The sequence below is a fragment of the Odocoileus virginianus genome, chromosome 11 (assembly GCF_023699985.2).
Source record: "Odocoileus virginianus isolate 20LAN1187 ecotype Illinois chromosome 11, Ovbor_1.2, whole genome shotgun sequence".
NCBI classification, from domain to species: domain Eukaryota; kingdom Metazoa; phylum Chordata; class Mammalia; order Artiodactyla; family Cervidae; genus Odocoileus; species Odocoileus virginianus.
This window is the reverse complement of record NC_069684.1, coordinates 52,583,234-52,608,303: the sequence shown is the minus strand read 5'-3', so window position 1 is coordinate 52,608,303 and position 25,070 is coordinate 52,583,234. Positions and strand designations below refer to the sequence as shown.

General features: G+C 38.5%; 1 protein-coding gene across 5 annotated transcripts in view; it reads left to right on the top strand.

Moving 5' to 3' along the window:
* Positions 1-25,070, top strand: part of MIA3 (MIA SH3 domain ER export factor 3) — a 55,038-nt gene that overhangs the window by 24,848 nt on the left and 5,120 nt on the right. For 3 of the 5 annotated variants that reach the window (XM_070474478.1, XM_070474479.1, XM_070474477.1), the window contains exons 7-21: positions 10,530-10,661; positions 13,468-13,489; positions 14,207-14,295; positions 14,543-14,620; positions 14,704-14,814; positions 15,854-15,925; positions 16,104-16,208; positions 16,871-16,993; positions 17,104-17,215; positions 18,405-18,460; positions 18,758-18,848; positions 18,997-19,135; positions 24,085-24,186; positions 24,835-24,895; positions 25,007-25,042. In XM_070474478.1, coding sequence (XP_070330579.1) covers positions 10,530-10,661; positions 13,468-13,489; positions 14,207-14,295; positions 14,543-14,620; positions 14,704-14,814; positions 15,854-15,925; positions 16,104-16,208; positions 16,871-16,993; positions 17,104-17,215; positions 18,405-18,460; positions 18,758-18,848; positions 18,997-19,135; positions 24,085-24,186; positions 24,835-24,895; positions 25,007-25,042 — 1,329 coding nt within the window. Of the gene's footprint in view, positions 1-9,339; positions 9,610-10,529; positions 10,662-13,467; positions 13,490-14,206; positions 14,296-14,542; positions 14,621-14,703; positions 14,815-15,853; positions 15,926-16,103; positions 16,209-16,870; positions 16,994-17,103; positions 17,216-18,404; positions 18,461-18,757; positions 18,849-18,996; positions 19,136-24,084; positions 24,187-24,834; positions 24,896-25,006; positions 25,043-25,070 lie in introns of those variants that run through there. The other 2 variants (XM_020885889.2, XM_020885891.2) reach the window with 2 other exon arrangements.

The window sequence follows — 25,070 nt, the reverse complement described above, 5'->3', positions numbered from 1 at the left end:
CCTGCCATTAAAAAATAAGCAAATGATTTCTGCATCTGGGCTTTCCATGTGGTGCCAGTGGTAAAGAGCTTGCCTGCCAATGCAAGAGGCATAAGAGATGCAGGTTCAATCCCTGGATCAGGAAGATTCCCCTAGAGAAGGAAATGGCAACCCACTCCAGTATTCTTGCCCAGAGAATCCCACGGACAGAGGAGCCCCATGAGCTACAGTCCTTGGGGTTCACAAAGAGTCGGACACGACTGAGCGACTTCCACTTTTCTGCATCTAGCCGAGGTAGATTTATTGATACCAGCTTTACTCTCTTAACTAAAACAGCTAAAAAGAAAAAAACTGAGACAAAATACATGACACAGCAGTTTTCAAGTCATCAGGCAACAAAGAACAGTAGTTTCTGAAAGCTAGAGAACAAATGCCATGAGGTTTACAGCTGTCACATCTCACCGCATTGAGAGAGTTCCCAGGCTGTGGCACAGAGAGGAGGACCCCTGAACTGAGGAAATGGAGCTGAAAGTCCAGGAAAAGTAAAGCAGCTAGGATTCACAAGGTGGAAGTCTAAGAGGAGAGCTACACAGAGAGCGAGCCCTGGGGATTTTTGAAAGGCCCCTGAGTATTCACCAGAGTACTGATCACACGTGAGGGTGACAAACTACTCAAGGTCAGAGAGTGACCTTGATCTAGTGAGTAAAAGAGACAATTGCTGACACAGGGCCAGGAATAGTACCTCGTAATTCTAAGGGAATTGGGTAGAGTCTCAGAAGGGTCTTGCCTCAGCCTAAATGCTGTTCTTGTCCTTCTTAACAAATCTTAAAAGCAAGACCCAAGAGAACCAAACTGTTCCCCAGCAATTTACCTGCATCCCAGAACAAAGCTTAAGAATATCTGGTGTATTAGTCAGGGTTCTCTAGAGAAGCTGAACCAGTAGGATATACATACAAGAAGAGATTTAGTTTAAGGAATTGAGTTACAGATGGAGCTGAGAAGTCCCACAGTCTGCAGTATGCAAGCCGGAGACCCTGTAAAGTTGGGTTGTAATCAGTCCAAGTCCAAAGACCTGAGAATCAGGGGAACTGATTCTCCCCTAGGTCTGAGGGCCTGAGAACCAGGAGCACCAGGAGCAGAAGACTGATGTTCCAGCTTGAGCAATCAAGAAGGAGGGGACACTTTTTTTACTTCTGCCCTTTGTTCTCTTCAGGGCCTCGATGGATTGAACGGTCCCCACTCACAGTGAGGAGGCCAATCTGCTTTACTTATTGTATCAATTCAAATGCTAATCTCATCTGGAAACACACAAAGACACACCCCCAAATAACATTTAATCTGGGTACCCTAGAATCAGTCAAACTGATGTTAAAAAATTGAGCATCACATTTATTCACAAAGTGTGGCATCCTGACAAAGATTATCAGGCATGCAGAGGCAAGAAAAGATGACCTGTGATAATGAGAAAAATCAGCCAAAGCCAACAAAGAACTGTCAGAGATGTTAGAATTAGATGATGGTATTAAACAGTTATTACTGCCATATTAAAAAAGTTAATGTAGAGACATGAAAAATATTTTTTTAGAAAAGATCCAAACTTCTAGAGATGAAACGCCTCTGGTGAAAATATACTGTGTGGGATTAATGCTAGACTGGACATTGTTGATGAAGAGATTAGTGAGCTTGAAGATATAGCAATAGAAGACATCTAAAAGGAAACATACAGGGGAAAAAAAAGAAAACTGAACAGATTATCCGTGAGCTATGGGGACATTTTTCAAGCAATCTAATACATTTAACTGGAATCCCTGGAGGAAAGGATAGAGAGGTGTTCAGAAAATTATTTGAGGAAATAAAGGATGAAAAATTTGTAAACTTTATGAAAGCTGCACCTACAGAGCCAAGTTCAATGAAACCCAAGTATAAGAATCATGAAGAAAACTACACAAAGGCATGTGCTTGTGCTCAGTTGCTTATCATGTCCAACGTTTTGTGACCCCATGGAGTGTAGCCCACCAGGCTCCTCTGTCCATACAATTTCTCAGGAAAGAACACTGGAGTGGGTTGCCATCTCCTCCTCCAGCGGATCTTCCTGACCCAGGGATCAAATGGACATATATCATAATCAGATTGCACAAACTAAGTGATAAAGAGCAGTATCAGCCAGAGAAAAGAGATATTTTAGGAATTAAGATAACATTGACGTCAGATTTCTTATTGGAAACAAGACATGGGAGAATATAGTAGAATAATATCTTTTAATATACTTGAGAAATACTGTTGATCTCCAACATTATACACAGCAAAATATTTTTCAAAAATGAAGACTCTTCCCCCCACCCCCCACCTAAACATACAAGAGCTGAAAAAATTCACCAGGATATCTGCACCATAAGGAATGTTAAGGGAAGACCTTTAGGCTTAAGAAAAATGACAAGAGATGGATATAATGGACCTACACAGAGTAATGAATGCCAGAAATGGTAGGTATATGGCTAAATATATAAAACCGTTATCTTATTATTTACATATCTTTAAAAGTTAATTTGCTGTTTAAAGAAAAATATTATCAGTGTATAATGGGGTTTACAAAATATGTAAAGAATAAAATATATGACAGCAATAGTATTTATACTATTGATCGGAGAGAGAGAAAAAGTGATAACTCTTGTAAAAGTCTTATTGCATACATGAAGTAGTACAGTATCATTTAAACATAGGCTGTGATCATTAATCATTTAAAGATGTATAGTATAATAGTATAGATGTATAGTATAGAATGGGCTTCCCTGGTGGATCAGACAGTAAAGAATCCACCTGCAATGCAGGAGATCCAGGTTGGATCCTTGGGTAGGGAGGATGCCCTGGAGAAAGGGATGGCAACCTACTCCAGTAATCTTGTCTGCAGAAACCCATGAACAGAGGAGCCTGGTAGGCTACAACCCATGGGGTCGCAAAGAGTTAGATACGACCAACCGACTAAGCACACACACATATAGTATAGTATAAACTCTGAATCAGCCACTAAAATAACAAAACAAGGAATTACAGCTAAGAAATCAACAAAGGTGATAAATTAGTATCATTAAAAAGATGTGATCCAAAAGATCACATGTAGAATAAGAGGAAAGGGGGAACAAAGGACAGATGGGATAAACAGCAGAAAATAAAAAAGGATGCTGGGCTTAAACTTAACCATATCAAGCCACAGACTAGGAGGGAGTCATTACAAAGCATATATCTGATAAAGGATTTATATCCTGATTATATGAAGAACTCTCAAAATTCACTAAGAAAAAACATAAGCCAGTAAAATAACAGTTCACGAAAAAAAGATGTGGATAGCAAATAAGCACATTCAAAAAATAAAAAGCTGAACATCGTTAATTATGAGGGAAATGCAAACTTAAACCATCAAGACTAAATAACGACCAAAATTAAAAAGACCAAGTGTTGGGGAAGATGTGGAGGGACTGGAAATACCATACACTGCACGTGGGGATATAAAATGGTACCACCACCTTGGAAAATAGTTGGTCAGTTTCTTAGAAAGGTAGACATACACCTGTCAAATGATCTAGCCATTCTTCTACTAAACACAAATTATACATCCATGTAAGGCCTTGTATATCAAGGTTTGTAGCAGCTCAGTTTGCAAAAGTCAAAAAGTGGAAGAAAAAAAATGTCCATCAGCTGGTTAGTGAATGAATTGTGGTTTATCCATACAATGAAATGCTACTTAGCACTAAAACAGTAATGATTGTTGATCTATGCAGCAACACAGATGAATCTCAAGTTATGTTGAGTGAGAGAAGCCAGAGAAAATAGAATACATAGCGAATTATTCCATATATATAAAACATTAGGAAATGCAGACTAATCTATTAGAACAGAAATTCTGCTAGAGGGCAGGGAGGAGTGACAAGTGGCAGGAGGTGGGATTACCAAGGGGATGATGAGACTTTTGGAGGTGAAGGGTATGTTCATTATCGTGAGTGTGATGTTTTCACAGATGTATTCATCTGTCAGAACTTATCAGATTGTGCGTTTAAATAAGTGTAGTTTACTGCATGTCAATTTTACCTAGAAGCTGTAAAATTCTTCTATATATATATGTATATATATGAAGTCAAACCCTAGTGGTATATAGAATTATTTCATTTCTTTTTTCCAGTTTCATACTACAGTTGACCCTTGAACAATCCAAGTCTGACTTGCTTGGATCCCCACTTATAAATGTTTGTTTGTTTGTTTTCCATTAAATGCATACTACAGTGCTGCACAATCCACAGTTGGTTGAATCCTCGAAGGCAGGAGGACTCTTGCCTAAGGAGAGCCCACTAACTGTAAAATATGTGGGGATTTTTGACTGCACCAAGGGTTAGTACCCCTAACCTCTGTGGTGTTCAGTGGTCAGCTGTATATTTTAATGTATTCAACATTTGTTCTATCATTGAACGATTTGGTTATTTCCAATCTTTTGTTATTATAGCAAGGCTTTGTACATATATCTTTCTAGCATTTGTTATTCTAGTTCTAATATCTTTGAGACAGATCTTTAGAAGTGTCTATATATATATATATATATATATATATATAGGGATTGTTGTGTCAGAGGTTATTACACAGGTTACTTCGGGAGATGTTGCTAGATTCTTATTCATAGGGGTTTGTATCATTTTGTATAATGATCAGTAATGTATGAGAGTACCCATTTCCTCTGCATTCTCTCACTAAAAGAGTATGTTGTTAAATGTTTGGATTTTGCCAATAGAAGTGAGAAATGGTATCTCAATATAGGTTTAATTTGTACTTCTTTTATTATGATTGAGACAGAGCATGTTTCCCTATGTCTGTGAGCTCTTCCTGCTGCTTTCCTGAGGACTGTCTTCATTTTTTTCTGCTCATTTTTTGTAGGCTTGCTGGCCAGCTTCTCTATTTGTAAAGTTCTTTATTCTTTAGGAATATTAACCCTTTGTAACAAATTTCAAATATTTTTTCCCTCAGGTTTTCACTGTCAAAACTTTGCTTATTTTAGTCCAAGAGTTGGACAACGCTTTTTTTTTTTTTAAATTTCTAAGTAGTCAAGTTTACAAACCTTTTCTTAAATAGCTCTTGAGACATAATCAGGAAGGTTTTCCTCACTCCTAGTAATCAAGAAAAATAACCAATCCGATCACATGGACCACAGCCTTGTCTAACTCATTGAGACTATGAGCCATGCTGTGTAGGGCTATCAAGATAGATGGGTCCTGGTGGAGAGTTCTGAAAAAATGTGGTCCACTGGAGAAGGGAATGGCAAACCACTTCAGTATTCTTGCCTTGGGAACCCCAAGAATGAACAGTATGAAAAGGCAAAAAGATAGGACACTGAAAGATGAACTTCCCAGGTCGGTAGGTGCCCAGTATGCTACTGGAGATCAGTGGAGAAATAACTCCAGAAAGAATAAAGAGACACAGCCAAAGCAGCAAGACCCAGTTGTGGATGTGATTGGTGGTGGAAGTAAAGTCTGATGCTGTGAAGAGCAATACTGCATAGGAACCTGGAATGTTAGGTCCATGACCCAGGGGAAATTGGAAGTGGTCAAATAGGAGATGGCAAGAGTGAACATCGACATTTTAGGAATCAACAAACTAAAATGGACTGGAACGGGTGAATTTAACTCAGATTACCATTATATCTACTACTGTGGGCAAGAATCCCTTAGAAGAAATGGAGTAGCCATCATAGTCAACAGAAGAGTCTGAAATGCAGTACTTGGATGCAATCTCAAAAATGACAGAATGATCTCTGTTTGTTTCTAAGGCAAGCCATTCAGTATCACAGTAATCCAAGTCTATGCTCTGACCAGTAATGCTGAAGAAACTGAAGTTGAATGGTTCTATGAAGACCTACAAGACCTTCTAGAACTAACACCCAAATAAGATGTCCTTTTCATTATATGGGACTGGAATGCAAAAGTAGGAAGTCAAGAAATACCTGGAGTAACTGGCAAATTTGGCCTTGGAGTATAGAATGAAGGCAGGGTAAAGGCTAATAGAGTTTTGCCAAGAGAATGCACTGGTCATAGCAAACACCCTCTTCCAATAGCACAAGAGAAGACTCTACACATGGACATCACCAGATGGTCAATACCGAAATCAGATTGATTGTATTCTTTGCAGCCAAAGATGGAGAAGCTCTATACAGTCAGCAAAAACAAGACTGGGAGCTGACTGTGGCCCAGATCATGAACTCCTTATTGCCAAATTCAGACTTAAATTGAAGAAAGTAGGGAAAACCACTAGACCATTCAGGTATGACCTAAATCAAATCCCTTATGATTATACAGTGGAAGTGAGAAATAGATTCAAGAGATTAGATCTGATAGAGTGCCTGAAGAACTATGGAGGGAGGTTCATGACATTGTATAGGAGACAGGGATCAAGGCCATCCCCAAGAAAAAGAAATGCAAAAAGGCAAAATGGTTGTATGAGGAGGCCTTACAAATAGCTGTGAAAAGAAGAGAAGTGAAAGGCAAAGGATACAAGGAAAGATATACCCATCTGAACGCAGAGTTCCAAAGAATAGCAAGGAGAGATAAGAAATCCTTCTTCAGTGATCAGTGCAAAGAAATAGAGGAAAACAATAGAATGGGAAAGACTAGAGATCTCTTCAAGAAAATGAGAGATACCAAGGGATCATTTCATGCAAAGATGGGCACAATAAAGGAGAGAAATGGTCTCGACCTAGCAGAAGCAGAAGATGTTAAGAAGAGGTGGCAAGAATACACAGAAGAACTACACAAAAAATATCTTCATGACCCAGATAATCATGAAGGTGTGATCACACACCTAGAGCCAGACATCCTAGAATGCGAAGTCAAGTGGGTCTTAGGAAGCGTCACTACGAACAAAGCTAATGGAGGTGATGGAATTCCAGTTGAGCTATTTAAAATCTTAAAAGATGATGCTGTGAAAGTGCTGCACTCAATAGGCCAGCAAATTTGGAACTCAGCAGTGGCCACAGAACTGGAAAAGGTCAGTTTTCATTCCAATCCCAAAGAAAGGCAATGCCAAAGAATGCTCAAACTACCGCACAATTGCATTCATCTCATATGCTAGTAAAGTAATGCTCAAAATTCTCCAAGCCAGGCTTCAACAGTATGTGAACTGTGAACTTCCAGATGTTCAAGCTGGATTTAGAAAAGGCAGAGGAACCAGAGATCAAATTGCCAATATCCGCTGGATCATCAAAAAAGCAAGAGAGTTCCAGAAAAACATCTATTTCTTCTTTATTGACTATGCCAAAGCCTTTGATTGTGTGTATCACAACAACTGTGGAAAATTCTGGGAGAGATGGGAAATACAGATTTCTCCTCCTGAGAAACCTGTATGCAGGTCAGGAAGCAACAGTTAGAACTGGGACATGGAACAACAGACTGGTTCCAAATCAGGAAAGGAGTATTTCAAGGCTGTATACTGTCACCCTGCTTATTTGCGTTATATGCAGAGTACATCACGAGAAACTGGGCTTGATGAAGCACAAGCTGGAATCAAGATTGCCAGGAGAAATATCAGTAGCCTCATCCTTATGGCAGAAAGTGAAGAACTAAAGAGCCTCTTGATGAAAGTGAAAGAGGAGACTGAAAAAGGTGGCTTAAAACTCAACATTCAGAAAACTTAAGATCATGGCATCTGGTCCCATCACTTCATGACAAATAGATGGGGAAGCAATGGAAACAGTGACAGACTTTATTTTTTTGGTCTCCAAAATCACTGCAGATGGCAACTGCAGCCATGAAATTAAAAGATGCTTGCTCCTTGGAAGAAAAGTTATGACCAATTTAGACAACATATTAAAAAGCAGAGACATTTCTTTGCCCACAAAGGTCTGTCTAGTCAAAGCTATGGTTTTTCCAGTAGTCATGGATGGATGTGAGAGTTGGACTATAAAGAAAGCTGAGCACCGAAGAATTGATGCTTTTGCACCGTGGTGTTGGAGAAGACTCTTGAGAGTCCCTTGGACTGTGAGATCAAACCTGTCCATCTTAAAGGAAATCAGTCCTGAATATTCATTGGAAAGACTGATGCTGAAGCTGAAGCTCCAATACTTTGACCACCTATGCGAAGAACTGACTCATTTGAAAAGACCCTGATACTGGGAAAGATTGAGGAGAAGGGAATGATAGAGGATGAGATGGCTGGATGGCATCACCGACTCAATCGACATCAGTTTGAGTAAACTCCAGGAGTTGGTGATGGACAGGGAGGGCTGGCGAGCTGCAGTCCATGGGGTTGCAAAGAGTCGGAAAGGACTGAGTGACTGAACTGAATGAATCAAGAAATTCATCCATATTTTTTCTAGTACTTACTTGTTCCCATTTTTACATTCAGGTTTCTGACCTAGTTGGAATTTATCCTTTTGGACAGTGAGGGTGAAAAAATCCCATTTTTATTATTTTCCATTTGGTTATCTAGTTATGTCAACGCCACTTGTTAAAAAGTCTGTTTTTCTCACAGTCGACTCTTACTGTACCCTAAATTGCCAATGTAGTTGGGTCTATTTCTAGATTTTTCTATACTGTCCCATGGTCTGTCTGTATGATTCTCGGGTCAGTACCACACTGTTTTAATTATGGAGCATGACTTAGCCCACTACTCCCCCCACCTCCCTTCTATTTCTAGCTTTCCCTGCTTAATTGTTCTTCTGAATTGACTTTATATTCAACTCATAAACATCATACCTTTAAACATCTAAAAACATCAGCCACTCCACCCCCCCCCCCCCCAGGATTAAATATTTTTATTATCTTCAACCCTTAGAACGCGATTTCCAGACTTCCTTGTCCTTTTCCACAAATCCTAAAACCGTAAAATGTGGGACTCAGAACTGACCCCACTGGCATAAAAGTATAGAAAGACAAGCTTCCGTAGAATTATACTTCTTAGAGGGGCATCAGCGAGAACGTGGGGGGCAGCCTGGCAGGGAAAAAGTAAACCGGAGACCGCAGAGGGCCGGGAAGGAACCTGGCCCTGCGTCGCGGCCGAGGCGGAGGGCGGTCCATCAGAGGCACCGGGAGCGGCTGGCGTCTCAGCACCTGGAGATAAAAGGGTCCAGCTCTGGGCAGGCGTAAACGGGCCACCTTCTTCTTTTCCCCCAGCCTCCGCTGAGCGTCCTCGAAACTCCCGGGCCCAGGGAATCGCGCTGTCTCTCCCACTTGCTGAGCCGTTCCGTCTCCCCCTCCAGTTATTCGCGCCTTTCTCCCCGCGGCGCTCTTGACCTTAGGTTTCTTCCCTGTGGCCCCGCCCCCGCGGGCCCGGTCCCCGTAGGCGTCCGTACTTCCGCCAGGGGCCGTGTGTGATGACGTGTTTTCCAGGAGGCGCGGAGCGAAAGTGCCAGAGGCCGAGGAAGGCGAAGTTCAGTCCGAGTTTCCGCCCCCTGAGCCGGGTCTTTTCCGAAGGAGGAAGCGGTGATAGAGAGGGGTTCCGGAGCCGTCCACCAGGGAAGCGTCGGCCGCGCTCCGCTGTCCCGTCACGATGGACTCAGTACCTGCCACGGTGCCTTCTGTTACCGCCTCCCCGGGGGACCCGGAGCTTCTGGGACCCCTGTCGGTGCTCTACGCAGCCCTGATAGCTAGGCTTCTGGAGGTGACGGCCCTCACCCTCAGCTCTGGCAGGCGGGTGGACGAGTTCTGAGCGGAGTGGGTGCCCTGACCGGGCGGAGGAGAAATAAAGTGTGTGTCAGGCCTGAGGCGGCAGGACTTTCCGGTGCTGTTTAAGGAGATGGTGGGAGTGTATTTGAGAAGGTTTTGTGGCGCTTTCATTTTTTTTTTCAATTGAGTACTTATGATGTGGCAGGCAGTGTGTTGCTTTCGAGTGTACAGTTCGGTCAAAATAAGCGAGTATCACGTCCCTGCGGGTCCTTTTCACTTGACCCATGAAACCGTTGGGGGATGGGGTCGGTACAACAGTAAAGAGTGTAGAAAAGGAGAGGAGTGTAATGCCCTGTTGTAATGAAACAATTTCTAGGAACCAGTTAAGAGCGGTCTGCCTAGACCAGTTATCGGGAACTGTCTGAAGTTTCTCGGTGTTTGTTTTTATGTAAGTAGAAAACAGTTAAGACTTAAGATCTCAGAGAAAAAGTTAATTGTGGTGTTCATTACCACTCTGGTTTTAATAGCAGCTGTAAAAGCTTCTATAGTAATGTTTCAATTTTTTTTTTAATGTGGCTTCTCAAATCATACAAATTAACAAAAAGAGAAAAAGGGTGATCCAGAGGGATTCTAGCCGTGTGTTGGACAAAATGGTGTTTTGGAGACTGTTGCAGAATGGAAATATATGCTCCACATAAAGAGATTGAGATTTATAATGTTTAAAAGACTTAAAGCCAAACAGGAAAGAGGAGGCTGCCAGTATCTTCTTTTCATTTAAGCAGTGGAAATAATGAAGAACGTTCAGGGGATCGCTGTCTAATGGAGATTGAATTAGATTTCTGTGGATGATTCTCTGTGATGCTTTATCGTAAATTTCTTTCAGGTTTCCCACTATTTCTAATGTTTCTCTTCCAGCTCCTTGCTACATTGCCTGAGGATGTCCAGCCTGGGCCTGATTTTTATGGACTGCCGTGGAAGCCTGTACTTATCACTGCCTCCTTAGGAATTGTTTCATTTGCCGTTTTCTTCTGGAGAACCGTCCTTGCTGTGAGTGAATTAATTTATATCTTTAGACTCATTTAAACAGGAATATCACTGGCCCTTTTGCTTTTCTTTTAATTACTAACTTGAACTCAAATGAATGCTTATAATCCAAGCTAACGTTATAAGATAATTCAGTGCAATCTTTGTTGGTAAAGACTTAGGTGAACAAGATGATATGTGTATAATCTCAGTGGGGAAACTTTAGTTTACAAATCAGAAGCCTTAAAAATGTTCATGTCCTTTTGTATAGTATAATACCATGTCAAGTAATCTATCCTAAAGAAATAACCAGTCATAAATTAAAAGATATATGGGGTGTTAAAAATGGAACCATATTAATTAGAGTGAAAACTTGACAACCTAAATGATCTATTGTGGGGGCAGGTTATTATCGTACATCCATATAATGAGATATTAGGCAGCTCTTAAAATTTATGTATTTCAAAGATACTGGGGCACAGAAAATGCTCACAATTTAATGTTAAGTGGAAGAAAGCCACAACCAAGACTTTAAAGTGTAGATAAACTATTATGTAAAAGTATATACACACAGAAGAAATGCTGCAAATGGTAAAAATATATATCAAAAATAATTTTTCAGTCTTTTTCCTTACATATATGTTTCACATATTTTCTAATTTGATCATATGCTGTTGTGTTCAGAAGATACCTTTTAATTTGGAAATACAGATTACGTAGTGTCTGTAGACACCATTAAAATTTTTATTCCTTAGAGTCCTTTCCTGTGCGTAATTTGTCTTTCATGCTTATAGGTTATGTGTTCTCGTGCAGATACATACTTAGCGATTCTGTTTCACAGTCATCTAATTGGGGGAAAAGTTACTCTGTATAAATGAGCTTTGCAGATGAAAAGGTTTCAGTTGAAACTTAGCAGTTAAAGTGGCCAGAAGCACCTTTATGATGCATGCACATCTTTCTAAAATTGAGTCTTCTGATTTCCTAATTCTCTCAGTCATATCATTGTTAATAAGCTTTTTCTCCTTGCACAAGTGATTGTCAAATGATTTAAAAACAAAGGTCTTTTGCCTGGATTGTTGTGAAGACCCCTTAAATCTCATGAGGCTTTTCCTCAGCTACAAGGAAAAAAGAGAGAATAGACAGTGAAACCATTTTCTATTTTCCAGTCTTGGTTCTCCCATCTCAAAACCTCTGACACAAGGTTATGTAGGCTTTATGTGCTAACTGCTGCCCCACAGTCTCAACATTTAGGATCTTGTTCCGTACTCTCATTGCCTGCTTCTTGCTTCTTCCTCCTTGCTTCTTTCTCCTACCTGTTGCTTTGGGTGAGAGGATAAAGGAAGCTTACTTTCTCATTAGCAAGACTGTGACATTAGAGAAATTGTCATTAATTCTGTGTTGAAACTGAATGTAGTTTCTTGTGGAGACCATCATTAAAAATGGTGTTAGATAATATAATAATACTGAGATACTGTGGATGATTTGTGGACTGATCTGAGCATCTCATCACCATTTATGACGTTTGGCAAAGGGAGTAGGTTACAGGGACATTCAGTAACACTTTTTAAAAAATTGAGTACTGTTTGTTGGATTTTATGCTTTAATTCGGTGCTGACACTAGGGGATGATTTATTTATTTATTCCATCTATTTTTATTAGTTGGAGGCTAATTACTTTACAATATTGTAGTGGTTTTTGCCATACATTGACATGAATCAGCCATGGATTTACATGTGTTCCCCATCCTGATCCCCCCTCCCACCTCCCTCCCCATCCCATCCCTCTGGGTCTTCCCAGTGCACCAGCCCTGAGCACTTGTCTCATGCATCCAACCTGGGCTGGTGATCTGTTCCACCCTTGATAGTATACTTGTTTCAATGCTGTTCTCTCAGAACATCTAGGGGATGATTTAGAAGATACTGGCTGTTATTTCTCTTGTTGCTTGTATATTTTCCTTTTGTTGTTGTTTAGTTTCTAAGTCTTGTCCGACTTTTCCCTCAGCAGTCTTTTCCGTTTTAGATTTATGATCTTCATTTTTAGGGAGTTGGGAAAATCAGATGGTCTAATTTATTAGATTTCTAAATTCACCCAGTAGCCAACTTTGATTAGGATTTGTAAGATGTTTTCTGGTGAAAGAAGTATATCTTAGTTCCCTGATTATGCCTTTAATTTGTTTCCTCAGAGTCTTTTTCAGTTATCTTTGTTTCTAGATCTCATTCTGGCTATTTGAGGCTGTCAAATAAATGGTTTTGGGTAAATGAAACATTAGTGTATTTAACAGGAAAATGTTACTTACTCCGTTTCACTTTTTTTAAATTGAGATATAATTGACAAGTAATATTACATTAGTTTCGAGTGTGTAAAGTAATGGTTTGATATTTGTATATATTGCAAAATGATTGCCAAAAGTCTAGTTGACAGTCCATCACCAATACATAGTTAAAAGATTTTTCCCGTCCTTGGGATGGGAACTTTTAAGAGCTGCTCTCTCAGCAGTTTTCAAATATCTAATAATTCCTTTCCATTATGGAACTTAAGTGCTCATTTACTAAGAGCTCATTTAAAGGATACATGAATGTGTCTTTCATTGCAAAAATAATATATTTACCTTAGTGCATTTATCCTTCAGGAACTATTATGAAGTATCACTACCAATTACATTTGAAATGTTTTTTTTAGCCTTTTCCTATTTTTTAATCCTGTGGATCCTTATGCTTAATCAAACCATTGTTAAATTTTCATTTGGTTATGATTTGACTGTTGTGTTAAGAACTATAATAATCCTATTAATAAGATGTCTTGACATCAAGCTTATTTCTTTCTCTTTTAGGTAAAGAGTAGAGTATATCAAGGTAAATATTCAGGCTTATTTTGTTATTTGTGCTATATCCTCAGTATTGATATTTGATCTGAGTTTTATGTAAGCTAAAAGTAGAAATGGTGACATCTGATCTCTGATTAATTCCTGAACATTTTACTAATCCTGGGTTGTATGCTTAGATGACAGAGTAGATGGTGATGCTAGTAGGTGAGAGGAGATGAGGTGGAACAAATTGTGAGTGTAGGGAGAAGATTCAGTTTGAGCAGACTGACTTTGGATGTTGGTGTAATGCAACTTATTACCTGTGAACATGTTCCTGTGCTAATGATTTATTCAGTACAGTAAATATTTACGTAGATAATTTGAGGAATAGAGATATAAGTCAGTATGCTTGCATTTTCTGTTTCTATTTTCAAATGAAATATATTTGAAGTGATCACATTTTCTGAGAAGAAAGATGTTCACAAAGGGGAAAGATACTGAGCTAAAACATTTTACTATATTTCTTATCGTTGAAATAAATTTGAAGTGGAATCTCTTTGAAATAAGGGTTATTATATTTTTCCTTAAATTTTAATGATATGTTTATACCCTTATTGCTGTTAAACACAGATTTCTTTTTAAAAGCATAATAGTTCTGCTAAGTTCATTTACCTCAAAGTGCTGGATAACATGTCTGCTGCTAATACATTGGGTAATTCAGTTCTTAGTTGTCATGGTAATTTTATGGATTTCCCACCCTTTTTAGTCACTGAACAGCAAATTTCTGAGAAGTTGAAGAATATCATGAAAGAAAACGCAGAACTTGTACAAAAATTGTCAAGTTATGAGCAGAAGGTATTATTCTTTCATTTCCTCTCCCCCTCTGTGGTTCTGTCTTATTTCCTCCTGTCTTATAGTTCAGTTATTACAGTGTTTTTAAATCATAGTTTTAAGTTTCATTATCTCCTACAAACTCTTCAAATATGAAGCAGTCATTATCCATGTCTTACTGCTTTCTTCTCTCAGGGATCTCCTATTTGGAGAAAGTTTTGATAGCACTATAATTTATGTTTCTAAAGTTTAAATGCTTTATTTTATATAGATCAAGGAATCAAAGAAACATGTTCAAGAAACCAAGAAACAAAACATGATTCTTTCTGATGAAGCAATTAAGTTTAAGGTAAAAATTTCTTCTTTTTGAGGTTACATTCTAAAAACAAAAGAAAAATAATGAATGGTTGTTTTTAATCCATATTTTTGTAGGATAAAATCAAGAATCTTGAAGAAACTAATGAAATTCTGGGAGACACAGCTAAAAGTTTACGCGCTATGTTAGAGTCCGAGAGAGAACAGAATGCCAAGAATCAGGACTTGGTAAGAGTTTTGCTGTTAAGTGTTGCTATAATTTGGCTTTTGAACTATTTTGTAGGTTGGGTGAGATGAACTCTGCATTTTTCTGTGCTGTAACTAGAGTCATATTGAAAGTCAGAGAAGTGGAACCTACTTCTGTGCATTTTTGTGGGATTTTAAATACTGATACCCCAAGTTACTATTTCTATGGGCCTAGAAAACATTTTTTGTCCTCTGCCCTGGGTAATTTTCACATTGCTTGGCCCTGCCCTTTGAAACATGTAGAGCAACGAAGAAATAGTTGCCCCTTTGTGTGGTCTTTGTACTTTGTTTTGATTTATTTTTGCATGTTTTGTTTCTAAAAATAAACTTTAAATGCTTGAACAGTTTTCAAATTACATACAAGATGCAAAAATAGTAGAGAATGTTCCCGTATATTGCATACCCAGTTAAGCTTGATCACCTGACTGAGGTAGTATTTGACAGGTTTCTCTGCTATGAAATTAACCCTTTCTCCATCCTTTGCATGGTATACTGTTTGGAAGAAAGTTACTGTGCACAACCCACAGTTAAAGTGTGAAGAGTTAGGCTCCATCTCCTTGACAAGGCAAGGAGTAGCTTTGTAAATTTTGGAATACTGTTTCTGAGATTTGGCTCTTCTCCCTCAAGTGCAGTCATTTTTAGTTTAGCAAGAGAAGTTTTAAGTGACTTTGGGATTTTTTTCTTGACCACTAGGAAAATTCATTAATTTGAACTGGTTTAATTGATTTTTTTTTTTCATTTTCTTTGCTTTGACTTTTTTAGTCTCAAAATGTAGCACATTATGTCATAACTAGGAAAGTTTTGAATGGTATGAAATGTTTGTGTCTTCATTATTTTCTTTCCTTATGTTTCTACATTCCTGACTTTTCTTGTAGGCCAAAATTGGATCCTCTGCTTTTACTCAGTACCTAGGGGATAGCACTGGGATGTGTTTTGTTAATGTTTCTTCCTTTTATCATATATCCCAGTATTTCTATTGCAATCCTAAAACATTTTTGTGCCCTTTTTTTCCCCATTGCAGATATCAGAAAATAAGAAATCTATAGAGAAGTTAAAGGATGTTATCTCAGTGAATGCCTCAGAATTTTCAGAGGTAAAGCTCTACAATTCCTGCAAGATAGTAATATGATATCTTAGTATTTTGAGGAGCAAACATTGATGTGTGCTAGGAAATGCAAAAAACCAAAACCATATGAATTAATTGGGAAAGTATAACTTTTTGGTGTGTTTTTCATTGGAACTACTGCACTAATAGCAGTGTTTTGCATTAGGTTCAAATTGCCCTTAATGAAGCTAAACTTAGTGAAGAGAAAGTGAAGTCTGAATGCCATCGGGTTCAAGAAGAAAATGCTAGACTTAAGAAGAAGAAAGAGCAGGTAAGGAAAGTTAGCATCATAGATTAAACTAGAAAACCAAGTATTATCACTTCTTGGATATGTTTTTAAGAAAATGAAGTATGTATGCAGAGTTCTATTTTTAGGTATGCAAAGTATAAACTGTGCTTCCCAGATTGAGTGCATGTATACATTCTCCATCTGTTCTGGGTTTTCTCTTTCATACAATTCCCTGTAGCTATCAGAATGTTTAGTCTTTGTCTCATCCTGCACCAACCAGTTACTAACTTGAGTAGCCACAAGGGGGCGATGGATCTGCTTCTTAGACCAAAGAATTAGGTATTTATTACCCTCCTTTGAGAAGTTACTGCCTCTCTGACCAAGAGGTTACATGATGTGGAGTCTTGACTTGGTAGGCAGTGAGATATGTGCCCTTCGGTTCCTACTGGAAGTGAGTTATTTGAACTGGCAACAGATTTCTGGAGGATGCAGTACACTAGACCAATGTCGTGACAGCTCTTAGGTGTTCAGTGCAGTTCTGAGTGTTGGAGCCACTCTCTCCTCTCCCTTTCCCAAAGCCGTAGCCCATGGTGACAAGCCAGAGAGGAGCTCAGCTCCCTGCTTTCCTGTCTCGTTCATGTGGTCCTGCTGCCTCCTCTGCAGAAGCCGTAATGTTTGGAAATTCTTGTATTTTAACTTTTCAGTTGCAGCAAGAAGTCAAAGACTGGAGTAAATCACATGCTGAGCTCAGTGAGCAAATCAGGTCGTATGAGAAGTCTCAGAAAGATCTAGAAGTGGCTCTCACTCACAAAGATGACAATATTAACGTGAGTTCATTTTCCTGAATACATGCTTAATTCTCATAAATTCTCATAAAATCTGTGCAGTTGAAATTGAGAGGCTGTTTCTAATAAATATCCTTTTGCTTGTTTTCTAGGCTTTGACTAATTGCATTACACAGTTGAATCGGTTAGATTGTGAATCTGAATCTGAGGATCAAAATAAAGGAGGAAATGACTCAGATGAATTAGCAAATGGAGAAGTGGGAGGTACGATTGGTGGGCAGTTGGACCTCTTTCTGCGTTCTTGTCTTTAAGTACACTAATGCTTTTTTCAGCGGACTGAATTTCCTATTAAGGGTTACAGCTGTAGATACCTGTCACTGAATTTGTACAGTCAGCCATCCAAATCTGTGGGTTTGCATCTGCAGATTTAGCGAACTGCATTTTGAAAATATTGGGAGGAGAAAAATTCCATAAAATTCCAAAAAGCAAAGTTTCAATTTGCTTCATGCCAGCACCTGTTTACTTAGCATTTACATTGTATAAGGTATTATAAGTAACCTAGATGTGAAATATTTGGGAGGGTCTGTGTAGGTTATGTTCTAATGTTGCGCTATCTTATATAAAGTACTTGAGCACCATCGGTCTTGGTTTCCTGTGGGGGGCGGTGTGGGAAGGCAGTGCTGGGGCCAGGCTCTTGGGGCCACTGAGGGACTGTATACAGGTCTCTGTGCCCTGGGCCGAGTGGGACGCTGGGTTGTAGTACAGCCAGGCCTGCAGTAAACACTGACTTGGCTTTTCCATCCCACTGAGAGCTGGGTGTGTGCACTGGCGCCTGAGCAGCGTCAGTCCTGTCTCACTCCTGTCTCACTCCAGCATCCTGAACACTCTTCAGGAGGAGGAACTTGTTTCTCAGCTGCATGTGTGCTGTATCCGTAGCTCTGTGGTTTTAGGGCCACAACCAATTTTAACAGTACTGAGCTGGAGGGAGCTGCAAACTCAGCAATGAGAGTGGAAGCTAAAGGGCAGCAGTGTTTACTGATGAGGGAGGTATTTCTAGACAATGCATCCCAGGTTGAATGTTGCCCATATTGGAAGTGTTTTAAACTACACCTGGTAGTGGGTTCAAGGGGAGAGAAGAGGAGTGCGTCTTTCTAAATAAGATAATTGGGGGCAGGTAGGTCCAAGAGAGAAGAAAAGCTGTATTTCATGTATCTCTTCTTGCTCAAGAACTACATGGATGTTTTTACTGTACAGACTGGGAATTCATTAATTTTTTCAATCTAACTTTGCAAATCTCTTGGAAGTCAAATAGGCTAATCAGTTCTTTTGGTTAGTTTGTTTTTTCTTTGAATGTTTGAACATGGTAATTGTTTGGGGGAAATCAAGGACATATAGTTAAACAGTAAGGAAGGAAAGAGCAATGAAATCCTTTTGTTGGTTTTTTTTTTATTAGGTGACCGGAGTGAGAAGGTGAAAAATCAGATTAAGCAGATGATGGACGTTTCTCGGGTATAATCCTTTTTATAGAGTACTTTAATCCCCTGGAGAAAGAAATGGCAACCCACTCCAGTATTCTTGCCTCAGAAATCCCACGGACAGAGGAACCTGGTGGGTTACAGTCCATGGGGTTGCAAGAGTCAGACATGACTAAGCGACTAAACCAGCACCACTCTTAAGTGTCTGTGATAGTAATAGTCTTACTATTAAGAATATTTAGAGTATTTATTATTAAGAATAGTAAATATAGGACAATTTACTACCAAGAATTCTTACTTTAAGAATATTTTTCTCTTCTGCAATTTTTAGACACAGACTGCAATATCAGTAGTTGAAGAGGATCTAAAACTTTTACAGTGTAAACTCAGAGCCTCTATGTCCACTAAATGTAACCTGGAAGGTAAGTTGCTTCTTAAAAAGAAATTGCTGTTGGAAAAATAAATCCTTTTTCCATCTTTTTCACCCTCTTTAATACTGCCCTCCCCCCCCCAGCGAGTTCTCCAGTTCTTGTGCACACACACAGAACTAAAATGTTTTATCCCCTGTAGACCAAATAAAGAAATTAGAAGAGGATCGCAGCTCACTTCAGTCTGCCAAAACTGTGCTGGAAGATGAATGCAAAACACTAAGGCAGAAAGGAGAGATTCTAAATGAACTCTATCAGCAGAAGGAGATGGCTCTACAGAAGTAAGATTATCGTGCTTCGTTGCTAACAATGTTTTCATCTAACTGAATGCATGTGCTACTGTATATAGTCTTGTCTTTTTTAAAGATTGTTTATTGTATTTTCTATCTATAATTAGTATAAATTTGGCTTTCTTCCTTTTCTACCCTGTTTCCCATAACTTGCATCTTTTTTTCCCATTTTGACTAATTGTCAGCAATGATTGCCTGTAATTTACCTGAAGGGTGGTAGTTATTGGTACTAATAGTTGCTGTTCTGAAAGTGTTTTTTTTATGATCTGTACCCTTTCTGCAGCTCTACCACTTGTTCCACTTTTTTGTTGTCACTTACATCCTTCTTATTGGTCTTATATTTGTTCTTCTAGTTCTTAATATGATTTTTAGTAGAATCAGTATACTTTAAAAGGAGTATTTACTTATTGACAGTATTGTAAATTTTTGGACTCAATACTGTCAAATATTCAGAGTATACGTATATAATATGTAAATATGGCAAGGTTATTGGGAGTTTTGAATTTAGAAATACCTGTTTGGTGTATATATTTAGGTATTAATCTTTTGAAACACATCTCAAATTAGGAGTTACGTAACTTTTGAAAGGTACACTTTTGTAGTTTATTTTAAAATTTTCTTCACAAAAATACCTGAACTCTCTATGAAAGTAGTTTATTGGCGGCAGTTGCTAATTGTGTTTGTTCCTGTAGTTCACTCTTTGGTGTTTATAGCAGTCTGTGAGAAAGCTGCTTTTGCTAAGGAAATTTAATCTTTTCCAAATGCTTTGGTTACTATTGCCAGATGCCATTAAACATTGAAACCATACCACTGACTTTTTCTCTTAATTCTTTCCTCACCAAGAAATCAGTTTAGATTTTCCGAGTTCTGTTCAGGCCAGCTCTAAGCACCGGGTTTGCTTTAGACAAATATTTCTCATTTCATTATTTATTATTTTTTTTTTAAAGCAATTCTCTGCTACCAGTAGTCACTAGTAATTTGAATTACCTGAATGGCAATTGCCTTTCTTTATGATACATAAAGTCAGTATGACAGGACACTCTCTAGCATCCACTCAGTCAGCATGCCAGGGTACACATTGCACTCCACCCCCAAAGCCATTGTGTGTGCTCAGACTCTAATCATCTCTTCTGACACCCCTTACCTTAACCACTCATCTGTCTCCAGTTTCTCTTATACCTCTTCCAACGCCTACAGCTGCTGGAACAAACTTCCCAAAACACGAGTCCTTTTATATTGTCATGTGCTTAAAATCTGTCAAGGAGGCTCCATTCCTTCAGGATCAGTTTCAAACTCTTCAGCAGGCACACAGGGCACTGCCCCTTCGCCATCCTGACCTGCCTCTCCAGGTGGATTTCCTGTGACTCCTGATGCTGCCTTACCTGCAGCCTGACCACAGTTCCTTCATGCCACTCTGAGCTTCTTTGTCATTATACATACTGCCTTTTCTGCAGTAAAAATGTCCTTTTACTTTATTTCCACCTGGCAATCTCCTGCCTATTCAAATGGTTATGTGCCTTAAAATCTTTTCTAGAGTAAGTTATGACATAAGTAGGTGAGTATTCAGAGTACTAATTTTTTTCTTATAATGTAATTCCTTCTTTTTCCTTGTAATGTCATTCCTAATATAATGTATTTAAACCTGTTAAGGTTTAAGTCTGCATATTGATGTTTTCTTTGTATTTGGTGGCCTGTTCTGTGTTCTTTTTTCTCTTCCTTCTTTGTGTTTTTTAGGTTGTTTGAATATTTGTCAGAATTCTGCTGTTACCCTGTGTAAGCTAGGTAGTTATTGGTTGCTTTAATTATATTCATGTAATTACTCTAAAGATGACAGCATGTATCCTAGATTTATTAAATTAATAGACATCCTGACTTAGATGCTCCTGCATTTTAATTCTTTGTATATTTGAACTCCATAAGTTGTTTTTATTGTCCACTATAGTGCTTTCCTGTCAGTAGTCACTTAATTTACAGGCATACCTCATTTTATTGTGTTATGCTTTATCGTGCTTTGCAGATACTACATTTCTTAGAAATTGAAGGTTTGTGGCAACCCTGAGTCAAGCAAGTCTGTCAGTACCATTTTTTTCAACAGCATTTGCTTACTTCATGTCTCTGTGTCATATTTTGGTAATTCTCACAGTATTTCAGACTCTTTTCATTATTACTGTATTTGCTGTGGTGATCTGTGATCAGTGATCTTTAATGTTACTATTACAAAATGATCATAAAGGCTCAGATGATGGTTACATATTTTAGCAGTAAAGTGTTCGGTAGTTAAGGCTTGTTTGTGGTTTTCAGACATGATGCTGTCACACACTTTATCGTAGACTACTTACAGTACAGTGTAAACAGAACTTTTATATGCACTGGGAGACTAAAAAAGTTCCAAAAGTCTCTTTCTTTCTTTGCTTTATTGTGGTGGTCTGGAACTGAACCTGTAGTATGTCTGAGGTCTGCCTGTAGTTCTTCCTTCTCCCCTGCACCTTTGGTGTCTCTCATTTGGAATCACTTTCATTCTACTTTGAAGAACATCCTTTAGTGACATATTTGGCCAATTTATCTTTGTGTGAATACATCTTTATTTTGAGTCCTTTTTCTCAGGATCTTCTGCTGGCACTGGGATTTTTGAAGTTACTTAATCCCAGCACTTTAAAGATAACCAATTTCTTCCTGGTTTTAAAGTTTCTTCAAGAAATCCAGTATCACTCTTATTTTCCCTGTTCAAATGTCTCACCCTTTCCTTTGTGGTCTTTAAAAGTTATTTTGGTTTTTCAGCAGTTTTATTAGGAGCTGCCTAGGTATGGGTGTTTTTGGTTTTTATTTCTCTTCTCCTTCCACCCCCTCGCCCCCAGTCTGTTTTGCATTTATGTTGTTTGAGGTCATTGACACCTCCTGAATTTTGGGGTTTTTAATCCGCATATTAATTCTGTCTCATTCTCTGAGATTCCATTTAAATCTTTAAAAATTACTTCCTCCTGTGTCTCCTACATCGTCATCTGTATTTGCTTCATTCTGGATGTTTTTTTCTGACCTATCTTTTACTGTGCTAGCATCTCACTTCAGTTATCAAATCTGCTACTAAAATCATTCATTGAGTTCTTAATTTCAGTTACTGTGTTTTAGTTTTATATTTCTGATCCTTTGCTGAAATTCGTAATCTTTACTTCCGTGAATATGTAAGGCACAGTTATTTTAAAGCCTGTGTAATAAATCCATTATGTGGATCCTCAATGAGTCATTTCTGTTGTCTTTCAGGTTTTAATCACAGTGTCTTGGGGGGTGCCTGGGCATTTTTGATTGAGTGGAGAGCACTGTAGAGGGAATTGGAGGCCTAGAATGGTATTATTTTCCTAAAGAAAAAAAAGTTTGTTTCTAGCAGGTGGCCATTACTTTAGTCAGCAAGAAAGATCATTCAGAGATGACTTAGTTCATTCAAAGGACAGACACTGCATTGTTTGGTACTCCAAGGACACAATTCTTTCTAGTCTCAACATAGCCCAAGACTTCTACTAGGACCCCCTCATTGGGACCCCTTAGCTCTGCTTTGTCTTCTGTGCACCCGGGAATCTGTGGAACTCTCTTCTGCCTCCTTGTATCTCTTCACTGTCTTCAGTGCATAGGTCAAACCTAGGGGAAAAGTGGCTTTAGATGGCAGGCTTACTTGTAATTCTGAAATTCCTTTTTTTATTGGATTGTGACCTCATGTATTAGCTTGATGCCTTCAAGCACGTTCTTTATGTTTTTGTCTAATGTTCTATATATTTTGCCTAATTTTCTATTTGTCTAATGTTTTTAATGTTCTCACACATTCATTCCTGGAAGGAAAATTGTTTCTGATCTTTCTTCAAGACCCAGTTTTCTCACATCTCTTCCTGTGCCAGAGTTAGGGGGTTGTTCTGTGATTAAGTGCATTGTTAAACTGCATTCAACAGTGCACTCTATTAGTACAGGGAGAGTACTTTACGCATATTGTTTATCTTTAGCGTTTTACTAGGTAACCAATATATTTTAGCCATTCATAAGACACTTGCTGAAGTATTGAATGGACAGTTACAAAAGAATATATAACTCTTTTTCTCTGTGATTACTGTTTTTACTGTGGTTTTTCTGATTATGCTTCCTATTCATAGAAACTAAGTTTCAAGTTTCTTTTGAATCAGAACTATAGTCAAAGAAACAGAAAGGTTAAAAAAAATAAATAGCATTTTAAAACCATTATCACATGTTGCTACCATTACAATTTGTTATATTAATATCTTGGAACTTGAAAGTTAAAACCAGTTTCTAGTAGGTGATACTCTGATTATGGGACAGTTTAGATTCTTTTTCTATCCAGGAGACACTGTCAATTCTGATTTTTCTCTTTCCTCTAACCACAGTTCCATTGACATAGGCAGTAGAAGTTCCACATCTGAAGTGTGGAAGTGTTCTGTGGTTAATTGCACAATTAGAAAACTTTCTAAAAGGCTTTTGAGGACCATTTATCGTGGTGCCAGTCTGGATTGAGAAATAGTCCTTCCAAGATTGAAACAAGAGAAGTAATTACATGTCTTTCCATGGAAGAAATAAAGCTGTAATTATCCCCTGCTCTATCCTAATAAGCTTGATTCTATTAGGTTGATCAGCCCTGGCTCTCCACATTGAAGTAAAATGAGCTCTCATTGTCTCAAACACAAGAAACTTCCCCGTGGGGTGTAGCATTTTTTTCCATTTGTTTGTTTCATTTATTACTGAGTAGACAATTGTGAAAAGTTAGAAAATGCAAGTGTTGCCAACAGGCAGAGTTTGATTTTTATCCCTAAGTGGCAGGTGTGAATTCCTTCCTGTGACTTTGTATGAATATGTTTTGGAAAGGATGGGAAGTAACCTAGGGACATTTAGACAGAATGCTGGGAAAAAAGAGAAGCACTTTGATTTGACAACTGATGTTATCTTAGGAAATTGAGTCAAGAAGAGTATGAGCGGCAAGAGAGAGAGCAGCGGCTGTCAGCTGCAGACGAGAAGGCGGTTTTGGCGGCAGAGGAAGTGAAAACCTACAAGTGAGTTGGGGCTCTGAGAGCGTGTCAGCGGCCGGTGAGGCGCCTCGAGGCTTTCTCCAGAACATACACTGTGAGAACGAAAATAGCCCCAGAGCAGAAATAAATGGTCAAAGCGTTTAATTAACATGAGAAAACATAAAGTTTAAGTTAACAGAGGAAAAAATGTTAAATTAACAGAAATTTCCTTACACCCAATACTAGCAAGACTGAGGGAGCTTGGTTCACGCCAGCAGTTCTGAGTGGTTTTATATTTTGGAGAAATTCTCTTTTGGAAGGCAGTTTGCTGTATGATGTATCTAAAAATCATTAAAATGATAGTAGTCATAGCTCTGGAAGATTTTCTGTGGATATAATTAAAAGAAGAAACAGCTTTCTGGAAAAAGATTTATAGCAGGATTGTTTGAGAACATATGAAGAGCAGTTAAGGAAATTACAAGTGTATCAATTCAGAATCTCCAGCTCTTGAATAATAAAGGAAATTATATAGTATTAGTTGTGATCACAGTGTGTTCCTATAACCATGCAAAATGTGTTTTTGTATGTATGAGTGAAGTCTGAAAGGGTACAGTTATTAAAGGGAACATGGTAAGATTGTGTAAAATTTTATTCAGTTGTACTTTAAATAATAAAAGGAAGTTTAACCCTTAGGCGGAGAATTGAAGAAATGGAGGAGGAACTACAGAAAACAGAGCGCTCATTTAAAAACCAGGTAAATTATACTGCCCTGCAGGGCAGAATTCTCTGCTGTCTGATACAGATGATTACAGTAGCTGTTGTAGGGAATCCTTGAACATATTTCTTGATGGCTTGTCTTTTTCAGATTGCTACTCATGAGAAGAAAGCTCACGATAACTGGGTGAGATTTTTTTATTTTTTCTTTTCTT